Here is a 14,336-nt window from a genome sequence, read left to right as displayed (position 1 = left end):
AACTTGTTTTGCTGGTGAATCTTCACCCAGTCTTACATATATAAATGCACATCTTCACCAAGCCTTGATAAATGCATTCAGATCAAAGAAATAGTCAATTGCCTCTTCTGGCAAGTATTAGTAAATGTGAAGTGTATCTAGCAAGGATAGCAGCTGTCTTAAAAGTACACAAGCTTGTTGTGGTGGTGATATATTGAGGTGAGCTCTGAAGATGCATTTTCTGTGAGCAGAGGTGCAAAACTAAAGGGTTAATCATTGTCACATAGTAGGAAGCTTAGGTACTAATTTAATCTGGTTATATTAACAAGCTTTATTTATTTATTTCTTTCAAGTAGGAAAATCTAAATCCTTTAGCAAGAAAATAAATTAGAGAATATATTTCAGGAACCACAGTATATTTTACTCAGTGCATGTTATTGTAAGGGCTACAGGCCTGATCAGACACCTTCAGACATCAAGCTGCTGCATCTCTCTGATGTACTGTTTGGTGCCCATACTAGTGTGCAATCTGAATACTCCTCTCTGATGTGCAATTTCCCTTTCCTAAATTAAATAATTTAAAAGCTACTGAAAAGCTATTTCCATTACCTCTGATGTTTGCTAATGTCTTGGAGTCTGTTCTTATTAAACCTTAAACAAATCATAGTTGTTTTCTGACCATTGCCCATGGAGAATGTCCTGACATTATCAGTAAGCTCTCAGATGTGTTTGCCTAATGCTGCATGTAGCCCCTGAGCATCTGATAGCCTGGAGAATCTGATAAACTGAACATGTTTGCTCTTCTGTGTCTGTTAGAAAAGTGGAAAGAAATTAAAATCAGCTAGGCCTGAGCAGTGTGATAGCATCCAGAAGTACTGCTGGCCAATTTTAGCATGAAGCCATTTAGGTTTATTTTAGTAACATCTTCAGTTTCAGAGGATTTGGGTAGCATGTTGTTATTTTTAAAGAAAGGTACTACATTTATACAGTGGACTAGTTTTATTGCTTATTGGGTTCAAGATAATTGCCCTATAATATATCCAAAATCTGAAAAAATGGGTTGGTTGTTGTAGGGCTTTTTATATTTTCCAACTTAACTCTGCAATTAAAAACAGTTTTGTCTGTATGCTAAACAGTCATATGTTGCTTGTTACACAGAGTTACTATGTTTTTCACAGAGCAAAAATATATTTGCTGTACCATCAAACTCCTTACTTCACTTATGTTATACAAGTCCTTCTGGCCTTTATTTCCTTCTAGCATTTCTCTGATGCTGTCACCATAGCAACCAGAAACTCTTAAAACACTTCAAAAAAAAAAGGGCAGTGGTTGTGCAGTTATGGTGTTTATGGAAACTGAGCAGCCAGTTCAGCACTGAGGAGCTGAGTGAACATCCAGGTACAGACTGGGAGAAGATCCCCACAGCCATGGTGAAGCAGGGAAGGTGTTGGGTGTTTCTGCAGGCAGGCAGCAGTGTCACACTGCTTCCAGTGGAGTGAGACTATGTGAAACTATCCACCCAGCAGAAAAGCTTCTACAGGCTGGAGCTGGCAGGAAAATGTGTGTAACCCAACAGGAAATTAGGGTCCGGGCTTAGGTTGCTCTGAGGAGTACCCTCCATCCCTTTATATTGGTGTATTGGAAGGAAAGCTAGAGGTGAGGATGGAAATGGGAGAGGATGGATTCCTGTACAAAAGATGTGTTTGTATATTATATATATATATGTTTTATATATAGATATATAGAGATATATATGTTCATTATTTTTACTAATATAAAAAGAAGTTGTGTCTGGAGCAATGAGTGGAACAGCTGTTTTATGTAAACATAAAAATGCCCAGTTACTAAAATTTAAATGTGCAGTTTATGTTTTTAATTTACCAGTGAAGTTTTGTGTGGCTTCTTGAGACCCATTGGATGTGCACTGGCTATTTTTACATATAAAACACAGCTATTTGGAGCTCAGGGGTTTTTTTTCCTAAAGTTGAGCTCTGTGTTGGCAGGATCCCATCAAACTTGACTTTAATTTAATTCTGGATCTAGAGAGTGTCTACCAACCCACCGTGACTCTGCAGGGAATTCAGGGCCACTCTGGCTTGGTACTGCCATTGCAGGAAGGCTCAGGTGAAACTATCCAGACTGAAAAATTTTGGGGGGTTGTACTGAGGTTAAAAATGTACTTCTTTTGTGTGCCTCCCTTCCTGCCTTGCACATGCAAACCACCCCTGCCTCCCACACTAGCCGGTCTTGCCCAAAAAAACATGGGGAGATAACTATACAGCTTAGCAACTCTTCTATTCAGAGGTCTGCCTTAGCATGCAGCATGCAGGCAGATTTTTCTCCTCAAAAACAAGCAATCCCACCCACACTTGAATTTTTTTCTTGGATATGTTATTTTCAAACCATCAGGACAGAGATGAAGGATGATTTAATTTATTTTTTTCCCCCAACTTTTACAGTTGTTTAGCTTACTTTAGTTTGTATCAAGGGAACATCCAGTATTTTTGCAATACCACTCCCTTTTGGGGCAGTTTATTTTCTTAAAAATATCAAAGTCCTTTCAGTTTCTCATATGTTTCGGCTTTTACTGCTCTTTTCTCAGAAGTTCAAAAGCCTTTTGCATCCTTCAGAAGCCTCAGCCTTTTGGCCACAAAGGACACACAACCTTTTGCATCACCTGAGGACCTCCTGACTGGGCAGTCCTCTCGCCCTGCAGCTCCCTGCTCTGGCTTTTGTCTTCTCTGACATCTTCCCAATATCCTGCTGGGAAGTCATGACTCTCCTCCCCCTGCAATGGCTTATTTAGCTGCATGCTTTCATCATATAACCTGTGCAGCATTTTGTTCACCCAGAGGCAAGAGCTCAACTTGATATGTCATTGAAGACATACTACAAAATGTCCCTTAAAGATCCCCTGTCCAGTGTGACAAAATTTTAAGTGAGAGGGAGTTTGTGGTCAGGGCAACATTGTCTCAAATCAAGGCCATGCACTAGATCTCTGTGGGGACCCAAGAAATCCCCCTGCCCAGCTATCATTCATTTCTGTAGCTGTGATGAGCACTGTAAATTCACACCAATGTCCTGCACCACAAGGGCACATAGTGAGAATTTCCCTTCTTTCTCACTATAAAACTGGGTTCTCTTCACTCCACTCTATTTCCATATTGCTCCTTTCCACTTAGTTTGAACTGTGTTTTTTTCTCATTAGATATAAATGCCACCAGATACATGTTGAACAATACCTGGAAAACCTTGGAAAGCCATGACTGGTGACTTTTCTTCTTGGCTGCAGGAGCATGTGCATCCAGAACACCCTGCAAGAGCTCTGCCATCCCTCCTAGAGCATCCTCACCATGTGTGCTCCCACCCTTCCAAGTCCTGCACTTACTGAAAATCCCAGTTAATTATGCTCAGAAATGCGTGAGACCCCTGACGAGCTGAAATTTGATTTTGTCTAGCATTTTACATTTCATTGTACATTCCATTTACATTCATTACATTTCATTTACATTCCATTTAGCAGGATGTATGGTATGGCTCTACTCCACGAGAGAACACGAGGGAGGGACCCACACCCCATGCAGAGCAGCAGTTGTGTGTGTGGCTGGCTCTGGGTTGGTGGGGATGGGCTTGGCAGAGGAGTTGAGTGCTTCAGGTTTGGCTGTAATCATGGGGTATCTCTAGGCTGCTTATCATAGGAGTGAACACTCTGCTGCAGCTCATGGAGGAAAGCCAGTGTACACCAGGTTAGAGGAGCTGGAAAAACTGGCACAGGCTGAGCTCTGTGTGAGGAGTGCCTTGCTGTCAGCCCAAGGCTAAATCCAGCCCAGGTACCCTCACCCTTCAGTGCAAGTGAAGAGATTATTATAACTTCAGCTAATTCCCCACACTTATTACCAAGGCTACTTCTTTTTGTCTTGACACAGAAGCCCCATCCCCCTTGTTCTCTTTCACAGCATTGACAAACACTTTTTGTGACTCTTATCTTCTCCCCGCCAGCCTTCGCTCCCTGGCGGTTTTTTTGTGGCCAGCTCCACCCTTTTCCACTGAGGGCTCTGGCTGTTGGTATCTAAACTTCAGTCTTGAAAGAGCCTCTTAGGAGCTGTGTTGGCTGTTTCAGTGAAGGTCTTCCTCTCACGGGCAGCCGTGTTTACAGCACAGGAACCAAAATTAACGTCTCTTCACTCTCGAGGACAAAGCACCAGTTAAGTTTTGAAACTTTTCTTCAGTGGTGGAGATTTAGCTTAGAGACTCTGTGTGGGTATGTTTAGATAAGTTGAATTATGCCCTTTTTAAAAATGGATTGAAGATAGTAGAAACTCTGATCAAAATGGGCTAAAGTGACAATGGTTGAATGGGTTTTTGGATCATTTGGCAGTTTTTAGTCTAACAGCAGTGCTGCTGTGAAAGGTAGGGACCTCACATGTATTTTTCAACTACTTTCCTGTAGAATGATGTGAAACTGTTTAGTCATTACTGTTATTAGTCCTAATGTGAGCACGTGCTTTCCCCTCTTAAAGGTTTGCAGTGGTGTGGAGTATTTGTAGATTACTTGTATACCATTATTATTTGTTTATTATTTTATTTCTACTTCTTTTGATTGGATACATGTAGAAATCAGTGGTCAACAAAAAAGAAACAGCATAGGTAGTCAAAATACTTATAAGCCTTTGTACTTCTTAACATCCTTAGAGAGCTGCCTAGCAAGATGAAGAGACTAATACAAAGTTTTTTAGTAACATCATTATTCTGCACTATGTATGTGTGTATCCATGTAAAATAGGTTATTCTAGCAAGTTAATTATTCTAGTTCTTCCTGAAAAATACTAGTTGTCAACTGGTACATGCAAATGTTGCTTTGATTCTTAAAAGCCCAAATTTACACTGTCAGCTCACAGTTAGACTGTACTTCTGAAAGAAGATGGAAGCAAATGAGTCAGAACCGAGCTTGTTAACTTTGCTCTTGACTTTCAGCCGATCTAAGTTGAAAGATTTTTCCATCTAAACTGCCTGAACCTATGATGTGTATTTGGAAGATGATTGCAAATAGGAGAAGAACTATTTTATGATATTAGAAAGACCTTGACCTAATCATCCTACTAATGACTCCATCAAGAAAAGCTGTGTCTGTTCTGCAGGCTGTGCAGCACCATGTAAGGCTGTCTAAGCTGGTGTAAAAAAGCTGACTACAGTTTTGGAAAGAGTGGAATTCTGGAAACAGTTTTAGGAATAGGCTGAGCTGCCCTTTTCATTTTTACTGGTGAGTGGTGGGGAAATTCATGTCTCAGAGCAAGCTGGTGGAGTGGCACTCAGAAAGTGGGTGAGATGGAAGCAGAGCAGCAGCCTGCATTCTACCAAGGTCAGGCTACTCTCTTGGGTGTCTAAAGTAAAAGCCCCACTCAGCATCCTCCTGGTTGTGTATCCTGTCTGAAATGTCTCTGTACCTCCTTCCCAGAAGCTGTCAGGGGCCCAGTTCTCACACCATGGGATATTTCCTATCAGACCTTCAGTCTGATGCTTGATGTGCTGCTTCAGCACAAGTGGGGGGGACACAGGTGCTTGGCTGGGCAGGTGAGGTCCCTGAAGACAGAAGGATGCTTGTGCAAACAGGAAATGATTCCCAGCTGTGAGGGGTGGGTTAGCCTGGCTACGTCCTTGCTGTGTGCAGGCACAGGCAGGTGTTGAGTCCAGCTGTGTTGGCAGGATCATGGGCAGCCAAGAGGTGCTCTGCTGCTCACTTTGGGATTTGTACCCCACTGCAGAAAGTCACTGCTTTTAGTGTCTCATGTCTAAAGTTGTCATGGTTTCAAACAAACAAACAAACAGACAAACCACTGCACATGTACCCGAAAAGCCTACTAAATCCCTGAAACTTCCTCTTGATTGAGCAATGCTGAGCATACAGCTGAATAACATCATTTTTCATTCATCTGACAGTACAATTTTTCCTTTGTCAGCATTTTCTTGTCAAATACTACATCTGAAATTACCTTTCTGCTTGAAAAATATCTGCTTTGTGCCAGAGCAGCATGTTTGTCATCTCTTTGAAAGCATCTCTCTCTCCAGTATGACTTACTTGTTTGGCTTTTGCTTGATCACTTGTGGGCAGTATAATGCCACACATATATAAATATATTACAATCTCATGAATTAAAGCAAAACCAAACAATTTGGTCTCCAGGCTCTAGTTAGGTTTTTAGAAGCAGGCTCCTGTTGCTCTGGTCAGATCCCAGAATCAGAACCCTGCAAGCTAGTGGTTTTACAGAAATCAGTCTTGTACAGTGAAATAAATATCATTCATTTAATGGCTCTTATTAAAGGTAAATTGTTGACCACAAGAAGGTGGTGCCCTTCATAGGAGCCCACTGAGATTACCAGAAATGGAAGAAGGTTGTGCTAGCACATGTGGGGTGGTTACTTAACAGTTCCAAGTCTCAGAGGTCTGTAGCAGTGGGTGAAATGTAGTGAAATATTCATAGATACCCATGTGGCAGGCTGAGGGCTGCTAGCCAACATCATTATGCACTGGCATGTGGATAAATTGCATACCTGATTTTATGCACTTCATCCATATTCTCACCTGCTTTACAACTCATCCCAAACTTCCATACTTGCTACTTTCCTGGCTCTTACCTATCTTCTCTTATTTCTAAAACTGTTTTTAAGGGAAATTGCTCGTTTGGTTTCACAAAGCTGTTGATACAACACTAAATCCTCATTTCTAGTAGTCTCAGCAAATGTGTAACATACTACTGCTAGCATTAAGGTGCAAAATTAAGCTCAAAAGAAGGAAAACAACATGATGAAAAAGCAGAAGAATTAAAAATACAATATACAATAAACTAAAAAATCTTTCTTTCAAAAATTTCCCGAATATATTACATTACCTTTTTTCTACTATGGAAGTAACATTACTTGTACAGGCTAAAAACGCCTCCAGAAGTCTGAATATGACTAATGAGGGTTTACTATTAATGTTTTTGCAGATCTTTTTTATAGTCCTTGTTGAATTGAAGGAGGAATAATTTAATATAATGCAGAGAACTGGGCAGCCTGATCCAGTTCTCTGCTACCCTTGATCTAAAGTTCTTCCTCATGTTGAGCTGGAGCTTTGCACCTTTCAGTTTATGGCCATTGCTCACTGTCCTCCACTTCTTCTCCCCTAGCTGGGTTTTTTTCCTCTCTCAGTTCTATGTTTTTTCTTTCCTTTTCCTCATCTGCTCTTTTCTCCTGCTGCATAGACCTTACCAACAGCAGCCACAAAAGAGAAAAATCTGACTTTGCCTGTGCATCTTCAGGCTGGTGAGAGGTTCTTCAGCTGTTGGGGAGATGCCACATGAATATTCTGGTTTGCACTGAGAGATCTGTGCAGCAGATCCATTCAGAGTCAGTCAGGGGAATTTTTAGAGGCTTTACTTAGGAAAATCTAGCAAGTCTCAGGTACAAACATGATCCTGACAAAATTATTCTAAGGAGAGCATGGATATCTGAAGAGTTGGTAATTAGGGGTCCTGGAGACTCAACTGTCCAGCTGAGGAGGCTGTGTCAAGTAGAGTCATGAGGATGACTCTGTGGGGCTCAGTAGCACTCTCTCTTACTAATCAAAACCTGTTGGTGAATAGACCCAAGGGATTGGTGGATTTTGCCCAACAGAGTGGGTGTTTTGAAGGACTGAATTAAAATTCAGTGAAGAAATTACATTTGTCATACAGAACTGTTTTCTTTCTTTAATTGAGAGCAAGTGCTCTGCCAAGGAAGGCAAACTGTTAAGGAGCAATTACTTACAGGGAATAGTCTGGAGTTATAATAGGAGCCAGCTGCGTGGTAAAGACACCAAATGTGTTTTTGGAAGGAACCAGGAGTGTTCACAATCCACCTCAGCTTTGGGTACTGCAAGTTTGGGAAAGAGCTGCAAGATGCTGCCAAGAAGTAATGAGAGGGCTAGAAAATGTATCCTATAAGTTTGAAGGAACAGAATTTATTTAGTCTAGGAATGTCAGGACTGCAGTGGTCCTAGGACAGGGGGTTGTTGTAGATAGGGAATAATCTGTTTATCATCTCAAAGGAACAGGCTTTGTCCACAGTGCATAGTATATTAAATTTGATACTATGAAAACTTTTTCATTATATATTCTGCAAGAGTTTATCTCTTGGGCTTGCAATCACTTTATTGAGAAAAAGAAGGAAGGGTTTTTCCCTTTGGGAAGGAAAAGTAGAGAGGAGATAGCATTCCTTCTAGTTTTTGCATGTCTGTGATATTACTTGAGCATGGATAAGCTCCAGTTTTCCAGTTGTTTATAACTTTATCAAATTTGAATGGGTTTTCAGAGAGATTACATTATAAAAAAAATATCCAGCACAGAAAGCAACACATCCTGATCGAATTTCAAGTATCTCTTCCAAAATACGGATAACAATTTAATTACTGATAAAAATGGGTTCAATAATTTTAAAAAAATACATTTTATCTTGTTGTGTACTGGGAAATAGTAAATCCTCTGTGACCAAACTCCTCCTTTCTGCCCCACAAATTGCCAGTACCTAGCATGCAAAGTTTAGGTCAGATGATTAAGTCTGGCAAAGTTAAAACAGCTAAAAACAAATTCTATGGGGAAGTTTCATGTAACGTTAATTAGAGGCAAAACTAGCAGCCCCACCTATAATAAAAATAAGGTTATCAAGGCTGGGTTTCCTTGATGTTTTTCAAATGTTTCTACAGGCTTTTAGAGAAGATCTGGAATGCCTTATTCAAGAACAGATGAAGAAGGGCAATAACCCCACTGGACTGCTTGCATTACAGCAGATTGCTGAGTACATTACAGCAAGCACTTTTACAGGTTTTTCTTCATCTTCACTCAGTAAGTGAATTATACATAAACTGCTCTTCTTTTTTTTTCTTTTTTTTTTTAATTTGTTAGCAGGGCTTAGGAATGCTGGGATCTCCTCTTTCCTTGAATAAAAATTCTGTCAGAGCTTGCTTCAGCTGTGAAGTAGTACAGATGGTGGCCTTAACTTGCCTTTTTAGGCTTCATTCTCTCAAATTCTTTGACTTGTATAATGATATCCAAAGTGGTTGGAATCCTCAAACTCAGTTATTCTGTAATTTGTTAATAAAAGTTGAACTGACATGGGGAACAAAATGTTGTGTTCTGTTACTATTAGGAGATTAACATGAATATAAACTGAGATGTGAAATACATTACCATTTAGTTTCTTTATTTTTCTACTCTTGCATATAAATTGTTACTAAAAGAAACCCAAGAGCCCTGAGATGGGGAGAATCCCCTGGCAAACTGAATTATCAGATAAACAGCTCCCACAGTTAAGAACAGCTCCTAGTCTGCACTCTACTTGTAAAGATGTCACTGGGATCTCGCAGTTAACACCCAAGTTCTTTCCAAGTCATGAAGCACTGAGACATTCTAGTCAATTTAAGTTCTGTGGGTGGACATCATATGGGAGCTTACAAGCCTGAAGTACAGTGGCAGCTGTCAGCATTCATCATCTTTGGAGATTTGGTCCCAAAATGGTACTTCAGGGTTTATTTAACAAAACAAGTGGAAGAGAACAGAGAGCCCAAATAACCTCGTGTTCATGTCTCTGGTTGGTTGCTGAGACTCTGTGTCCCACTGTTGTTTCTGCTGTGTTTGCCAGGGACAATGGGGACAGATCTCAAAGTGCACACTTCTTTTCCTAAAAACCAAAATGACTTTTACCTCTTTTGATCTTAACTTTCCCTCTGAACAAAGGTTGTGAGCTTTCAGAAGGCTGTCATGCATTCATGAAGGGGAGAGGGGTATGTTTGTGTAGTCACAAGTCAAAGACAGAAATTGATATTGATGATTTCTCTGTTAAGAGGTGATACCTTCTGTCTAAGGATTTGAGAACTCTTGCACTAATCCTAATTTCTTCATTAGGGCTGAATTGAAGTGCTAAGACTGAGATATCTCTTCAAATTAGTTTTGCTGGTGTCAGAAGCCTACAAGGAATGTCTTCTCCTGTAACAAAAACAAACCTCAAAGTAACATATAAAAATACTTCATTAGTGACAAATGTCTTAGAGCCCAGTTCCAGTCCTATGTAGGATATTGATTCAGGAGACAGCTCAGAAAAACCTTTATTCAGTCTCATAAACGCTGGTATGCTTTGCTAACCATTTAAATACACTGCATCTGGAAGATCATGGCATAGTTGGAAACATATTTAATTGTCCAACTGGCCATCATCTGTTTTTGTCTGTTTTTCAGGCCATGGAATGATTACACCCATCAATGACCTGCCTGGGGTAGATACCTCCTCGTTTGTTAAGGGAGAAAAACTCACTCGTTGCAAGTTAGCCAGTTTGTACAGATTGGCTGACTTGTTTGGGTGGGCACATTTGCCAAATACCTATATCACAGTAAGTATTTCAGAGAAAAAAAACTTACTTAGAATCTCACTATTCATTCAAATTATTTTTCCCCCTGATTAATGTAAATTAGATCAGTAATCCATTTCCTGTCTCCTTTGCAGGTAAGAGTAAGCAAAGAACATGACCACATTCTAATTATTCCAAGAGGGCTGTCTTTTTCTGAAGCTTCAGCTTCTAATCTGGTATGTGATTCACCTGCTGTAATAACCAGCAAGGCTCATCCTGTTTTCTCAAATGCTTTTGTGGCTGCTTAAATGGACTTCTGTAATTATGCTGTTGTTTGGGGTTTTTTAATATTTACCCACCAGATGAAAAGCTGATCACCTGCCTAGATAGTAGCAGCCTTTGTTGCCAGTATTTCTTCTTGGGTTTAGTTTTACTTTCTGTTTCTTTGTCTCCAGCTTCCATGTGGAGCAGCAAAGTTTTGTGTTCCTGTCTGATGAAACTCAGCAGTAACCTCAGTGTAGCCTTTTATAACCTGAGAGTGTGGCAATACATGTGAAATGAGTCTGTAGGAGTAGTGTTATCAGAATCACCTCTTACCTTTGGAAGTGAGCTGATAAAGTCAAATAATCTTCCCCAGGCCCAGTAAATGAGCTGGGTGAAGTTACAGGCTGGTATTTAGGCAGTGGTTGCTGCTAAATCACACATCTTTTGTTGTAGAACCTGCCATATGCTCTTCATGTCAGTGCATATCTGTAAAGAAACTGCCTCAAGGTGAAAGGGGGACCAAAATGAGATTGATACTACTACACAGCAAGCACAGAACCAAAATACCATGACACATGACCCTGCTGTAGTTTTTTGTTGATCCAGGAATTACTATTTTAATGTTCCAATGAATCTGAAAATTCCTTGTGCATTGAATATTCTTACTGGAATTTTCTCAGGCTCTGAGTTATCTTCATATTTAAAATGTAGGAAATGTTAATGGAATGCATTTTTGAAAGTCAGAAACAAGGAAAGGTCAGTTAGACTGGAGTAGAATATATGTTGTATCAGGGTCTGATCCTTACTTCTTCCATGTCTGAGCTTCCAACAGCTGTGAAGGGCAAGTGCAGCAGGGTGGTTCATTGACACACACATTCATGGCTGCTCTCCTACATTTTTGTGCTCTGAGCCTTGAGTGTGTGTGGGGAAATTTGGTACTAAATAAGAAGGGAAGGCTATTTTCTAGATAACTGAAGTTGTCACAACTTTTCTGAGTGTCATTTGTCTGTTTGCCTTTTTCAGGTTAAGGTGAACATCCTAGGAGATGTAGTGGACCAGGGAAGCACAGCTCTCAGTATTGACAGTGTGGGCTTCAGTCCACATGTGGCCATCTACTCCACCCGCCCCGACGTCAGATGTGTCATACACATCCACACCCCTGCCACAGCTGCTGTAAGTCTTCCTTTGGCACAGAATGAAAGAAAACAGCTGAGGGCATATTTCTTCTCACAGCAGTTTCATTTTGGTTTTAATATCAACTCTGCACTGGTAAATAAAAGTGTGAGAGAGGGCTGGGCCACCACAGTGGAATGGCATCGTAATAAATTGATGCTCAGAGATTATTATACTGAGGTTGAGGAGGTTGTAAAGCAAATAGTTTACACAGGCTTCATTTATAGCATCCTAGATAATATCATGTGCTGTATAAATCATCTTCATTTGCATTATGCAGCTCCATTTTTAAGTGGTTTGATTAGTTGTTTGGATTTACCTTGGTATTTAAATGTTATAGTTAACATAAACTTTAAATGGTCTGGATAATAATGATAAAAATGTAAGAAGGCCTGAAAGAATTGGTTTAAAATAACTAAATTCCTATTATTTTATCTAGAAATACACACACACACACACACACATACATATACATTCCTTGGTTACAGACAAAATATAAAGGAATTAATAATTCCTTTTATACCAGCTTTTTCAAGTAATAAATGTGAGAAAGAAGGATAAACCATTAAGTAAGCTGAGAATTTAGCATTAATAAAATTCACAAAAATTTCCTTCAATAAATATGTCCCTAGACTGGGTAGCAGCACCCTATTGCAAATTAGACTGCTGGGAGGTTGTTCCTAAGCTCTCCCTATGGAGTTTGTCTCTCTTCTAACAAAGTACACCCTGCTAAGGCTTGGGTGGTTGAGATATGAATTTTAAGAGTTCCATTTTTCCCTAGTTAACCAGCATTTCATTTTCATGAAACAGGTTTCTTCTATGAAGTGTGGCATCCTTCCCATATCACAAGAGGCTCTGATTCTGGGAGATGTTGCTTATTACAACTACCAGGGATCTCTTGATGAACAGGAAGAGAGAATTCAGCTTCAAAAAGTTCTTGGACCCAGTTGCAAGGTATTCAACCTCATTTATGCTCTTCCTAAACAATGTTCATGTCCTGCTCCAGTTTCTACCATTTAACATTAGTGTCTTCATTTACTAGGTATTAGTTTTGAGAAACCATGGTGTGGTAACACTAGGAGAGACACTGGAAGAAGCATTCCACTATATTTTCAATGTGCAACTGGCCTGTGAAACACAGGTGAGTGAGAATTTATCTGTGTTTCATTTCAAACACTTATGCTGCAGAGTTACAGATTGTAGCCCAGATGGGAATTCCTCTTACATCACACAGTTTTGGAGTTGTGGAATCCAGGAATCCTGTATACCTGGTCAAAGAGAGACTGGAGTGGTCAGGGAATCACCGAGGGAATGGCACAAATACTCACTCTAGGAACACTGACACAGTCTCAGTGGTGCTACACTCCAAAGCACACAGAAGGTTTTGTTCCATGCTGTGCAGAGTGGGCCTCATGCAGGGAATCTGTCAGATGATAGAGTTGCTGGTACTCACTGCATGGGGAAGTGAGACTGAAGATCCAGCTCCTTTACTGAAGCTGAATGTTGTGACAAGAAAAGAAGCTTCTCTCTGTGATCTCAGATTTGTGAAACCAAATTAAAAGAAGGTCTTTAGAGCAATGGTAGTGGGTGGCATATTTAAAAATAACTTAAATCACAAATTCAGTGTTTCCATTCTGACTAACTTTAGCTACCTGGTTAGGTATCCAGATACTATCTATTACATGTGAAGAGAGACCACTGAAAGTGTTCTCACCTTTCATGAGTTTTAAGGCCATCCCCAGAAACTTCATCACTTTGTTCTTGTTCCCCAGTGATCCTGTCCTCCCAAAGATACATTTGGGTGTGCAAATGGCAGGCTCCCATTCCTTTCCTTCCTTGCCCTACCATTCATCTTGAGTTCAGACACTCTCTCATTTTGAAACAGCGAGAAAAAGGAACAATTTTTAATCTTGTGATGCAGAAAGATTTTAAGGGTACTCTGAAAGCAGGTGTTTCAGTCTAGCCCTTTTAAGGTGCAATTGATAGCAGATGATATAATGCTTTCTGTAGCAGTCACTTGCTATGTATTTTAATGCATTTTTTGGACAGTAGAAAACTAGCTTGAGAAGTAACCACAGCATGTATTTAAACAACCTCCTGCTGCAAATTCAGAAAAGCAGAGCATACAAAAGTTTTTCCACAAATGAAATACACTCCTTGATGTCTCCAGGTTCATGCATTGGCCGGGGCAGGTGGGATAGACAATCTCCTACTACTGGATCTGCAGAAGTTCAAGCCTTCCACACATGCCGTGGCAGCAATGGGAGGAGGTGGAGTTAATATGGCTTCACAACAAAAATGGAAAGTTGGGGAGCAAGAATTTGAAGCCCTCATGAGGATGCTGGACAACCTGGTGAGAGCACGTTGCTGGTGGTATCAATGTAGACCTGTAAGGTTTTGAGTGTAGGATTGGATTCTGTAAAGCAAATAATTTTTTATTCATACTCTTTCTGACAGCAGTATTCTGTCTTAATAAGAATTTATAATGCTTTGAGCTTCAATTTTGTCCCACCATTCTTACAAATGTGTAGTAACTTAATAGTAAAAATCTTTGCTTTAATTT

At 40.1% G+C, this 14,336-nt stretch overlaps 1 protein-coding gene across 4 annotated transcripts in view; it reads left to right on the top strand.

The window, feature by feature from the left end:
* ADD3 (adducin 3) overlaps positions 1-14,336 on the top strand; it is a 92,268-nt gene that overhangs the window by 70,197 nt on the left and 7,735 nt on the right. For all 4 annotated transcript variants that reach the window (XM_077182894.1, XM_054637255.2, XM_077182895.1 and 1 more), the window contains 7 exons: positions 8,699-8,837; positions 10,227-10,378; positions 10,492-10,572; positions 11,624-11,773; positions 12,584-12,727; positions 12,816-12,914; positions 13,944-14,126. In XM_077182894.1, the coding sequence (XP_077039009.1) occupies positions 8,699-8,837; positions 10,227-10,378; positions 10,492-10,572; positions 11,624-11,773; positions 12,584-12,727; positions 12,816-12,914; positions 13,944-14,126 (948 nt within the window). The remainder of the gene's footprint in view (positions 1-8,698; positions 8,838-10,226; positions 10,379-10,491; positions 10,573-11,623; positions 11,774-12,583; positions 12,728-12,815; positions 12,915-13,943; positions 14,127-14,336) is intronic.

This window comes from Agelaius phoeniceus, chromosome 9 (genome assembly GCF_051311805.1).
Source record: "Agelaius phoeniceus isolate bAgePho1 chromosome 9, bAgePho1.hap1, whole genome shotgun sequence".
In the NCBI taxonomy this organism is placed as follows: domain Eukaryota; kingdom Metazoa; phylum Chordata; class Aves; order Passeriformes; family Icteridae; genus Agelaius; species Agelaius phoeniceus.
Note: the sequence above shows the minus strand (reverse complement) of the source record. Positions and strands in the feature narration are given on the sequence as shown.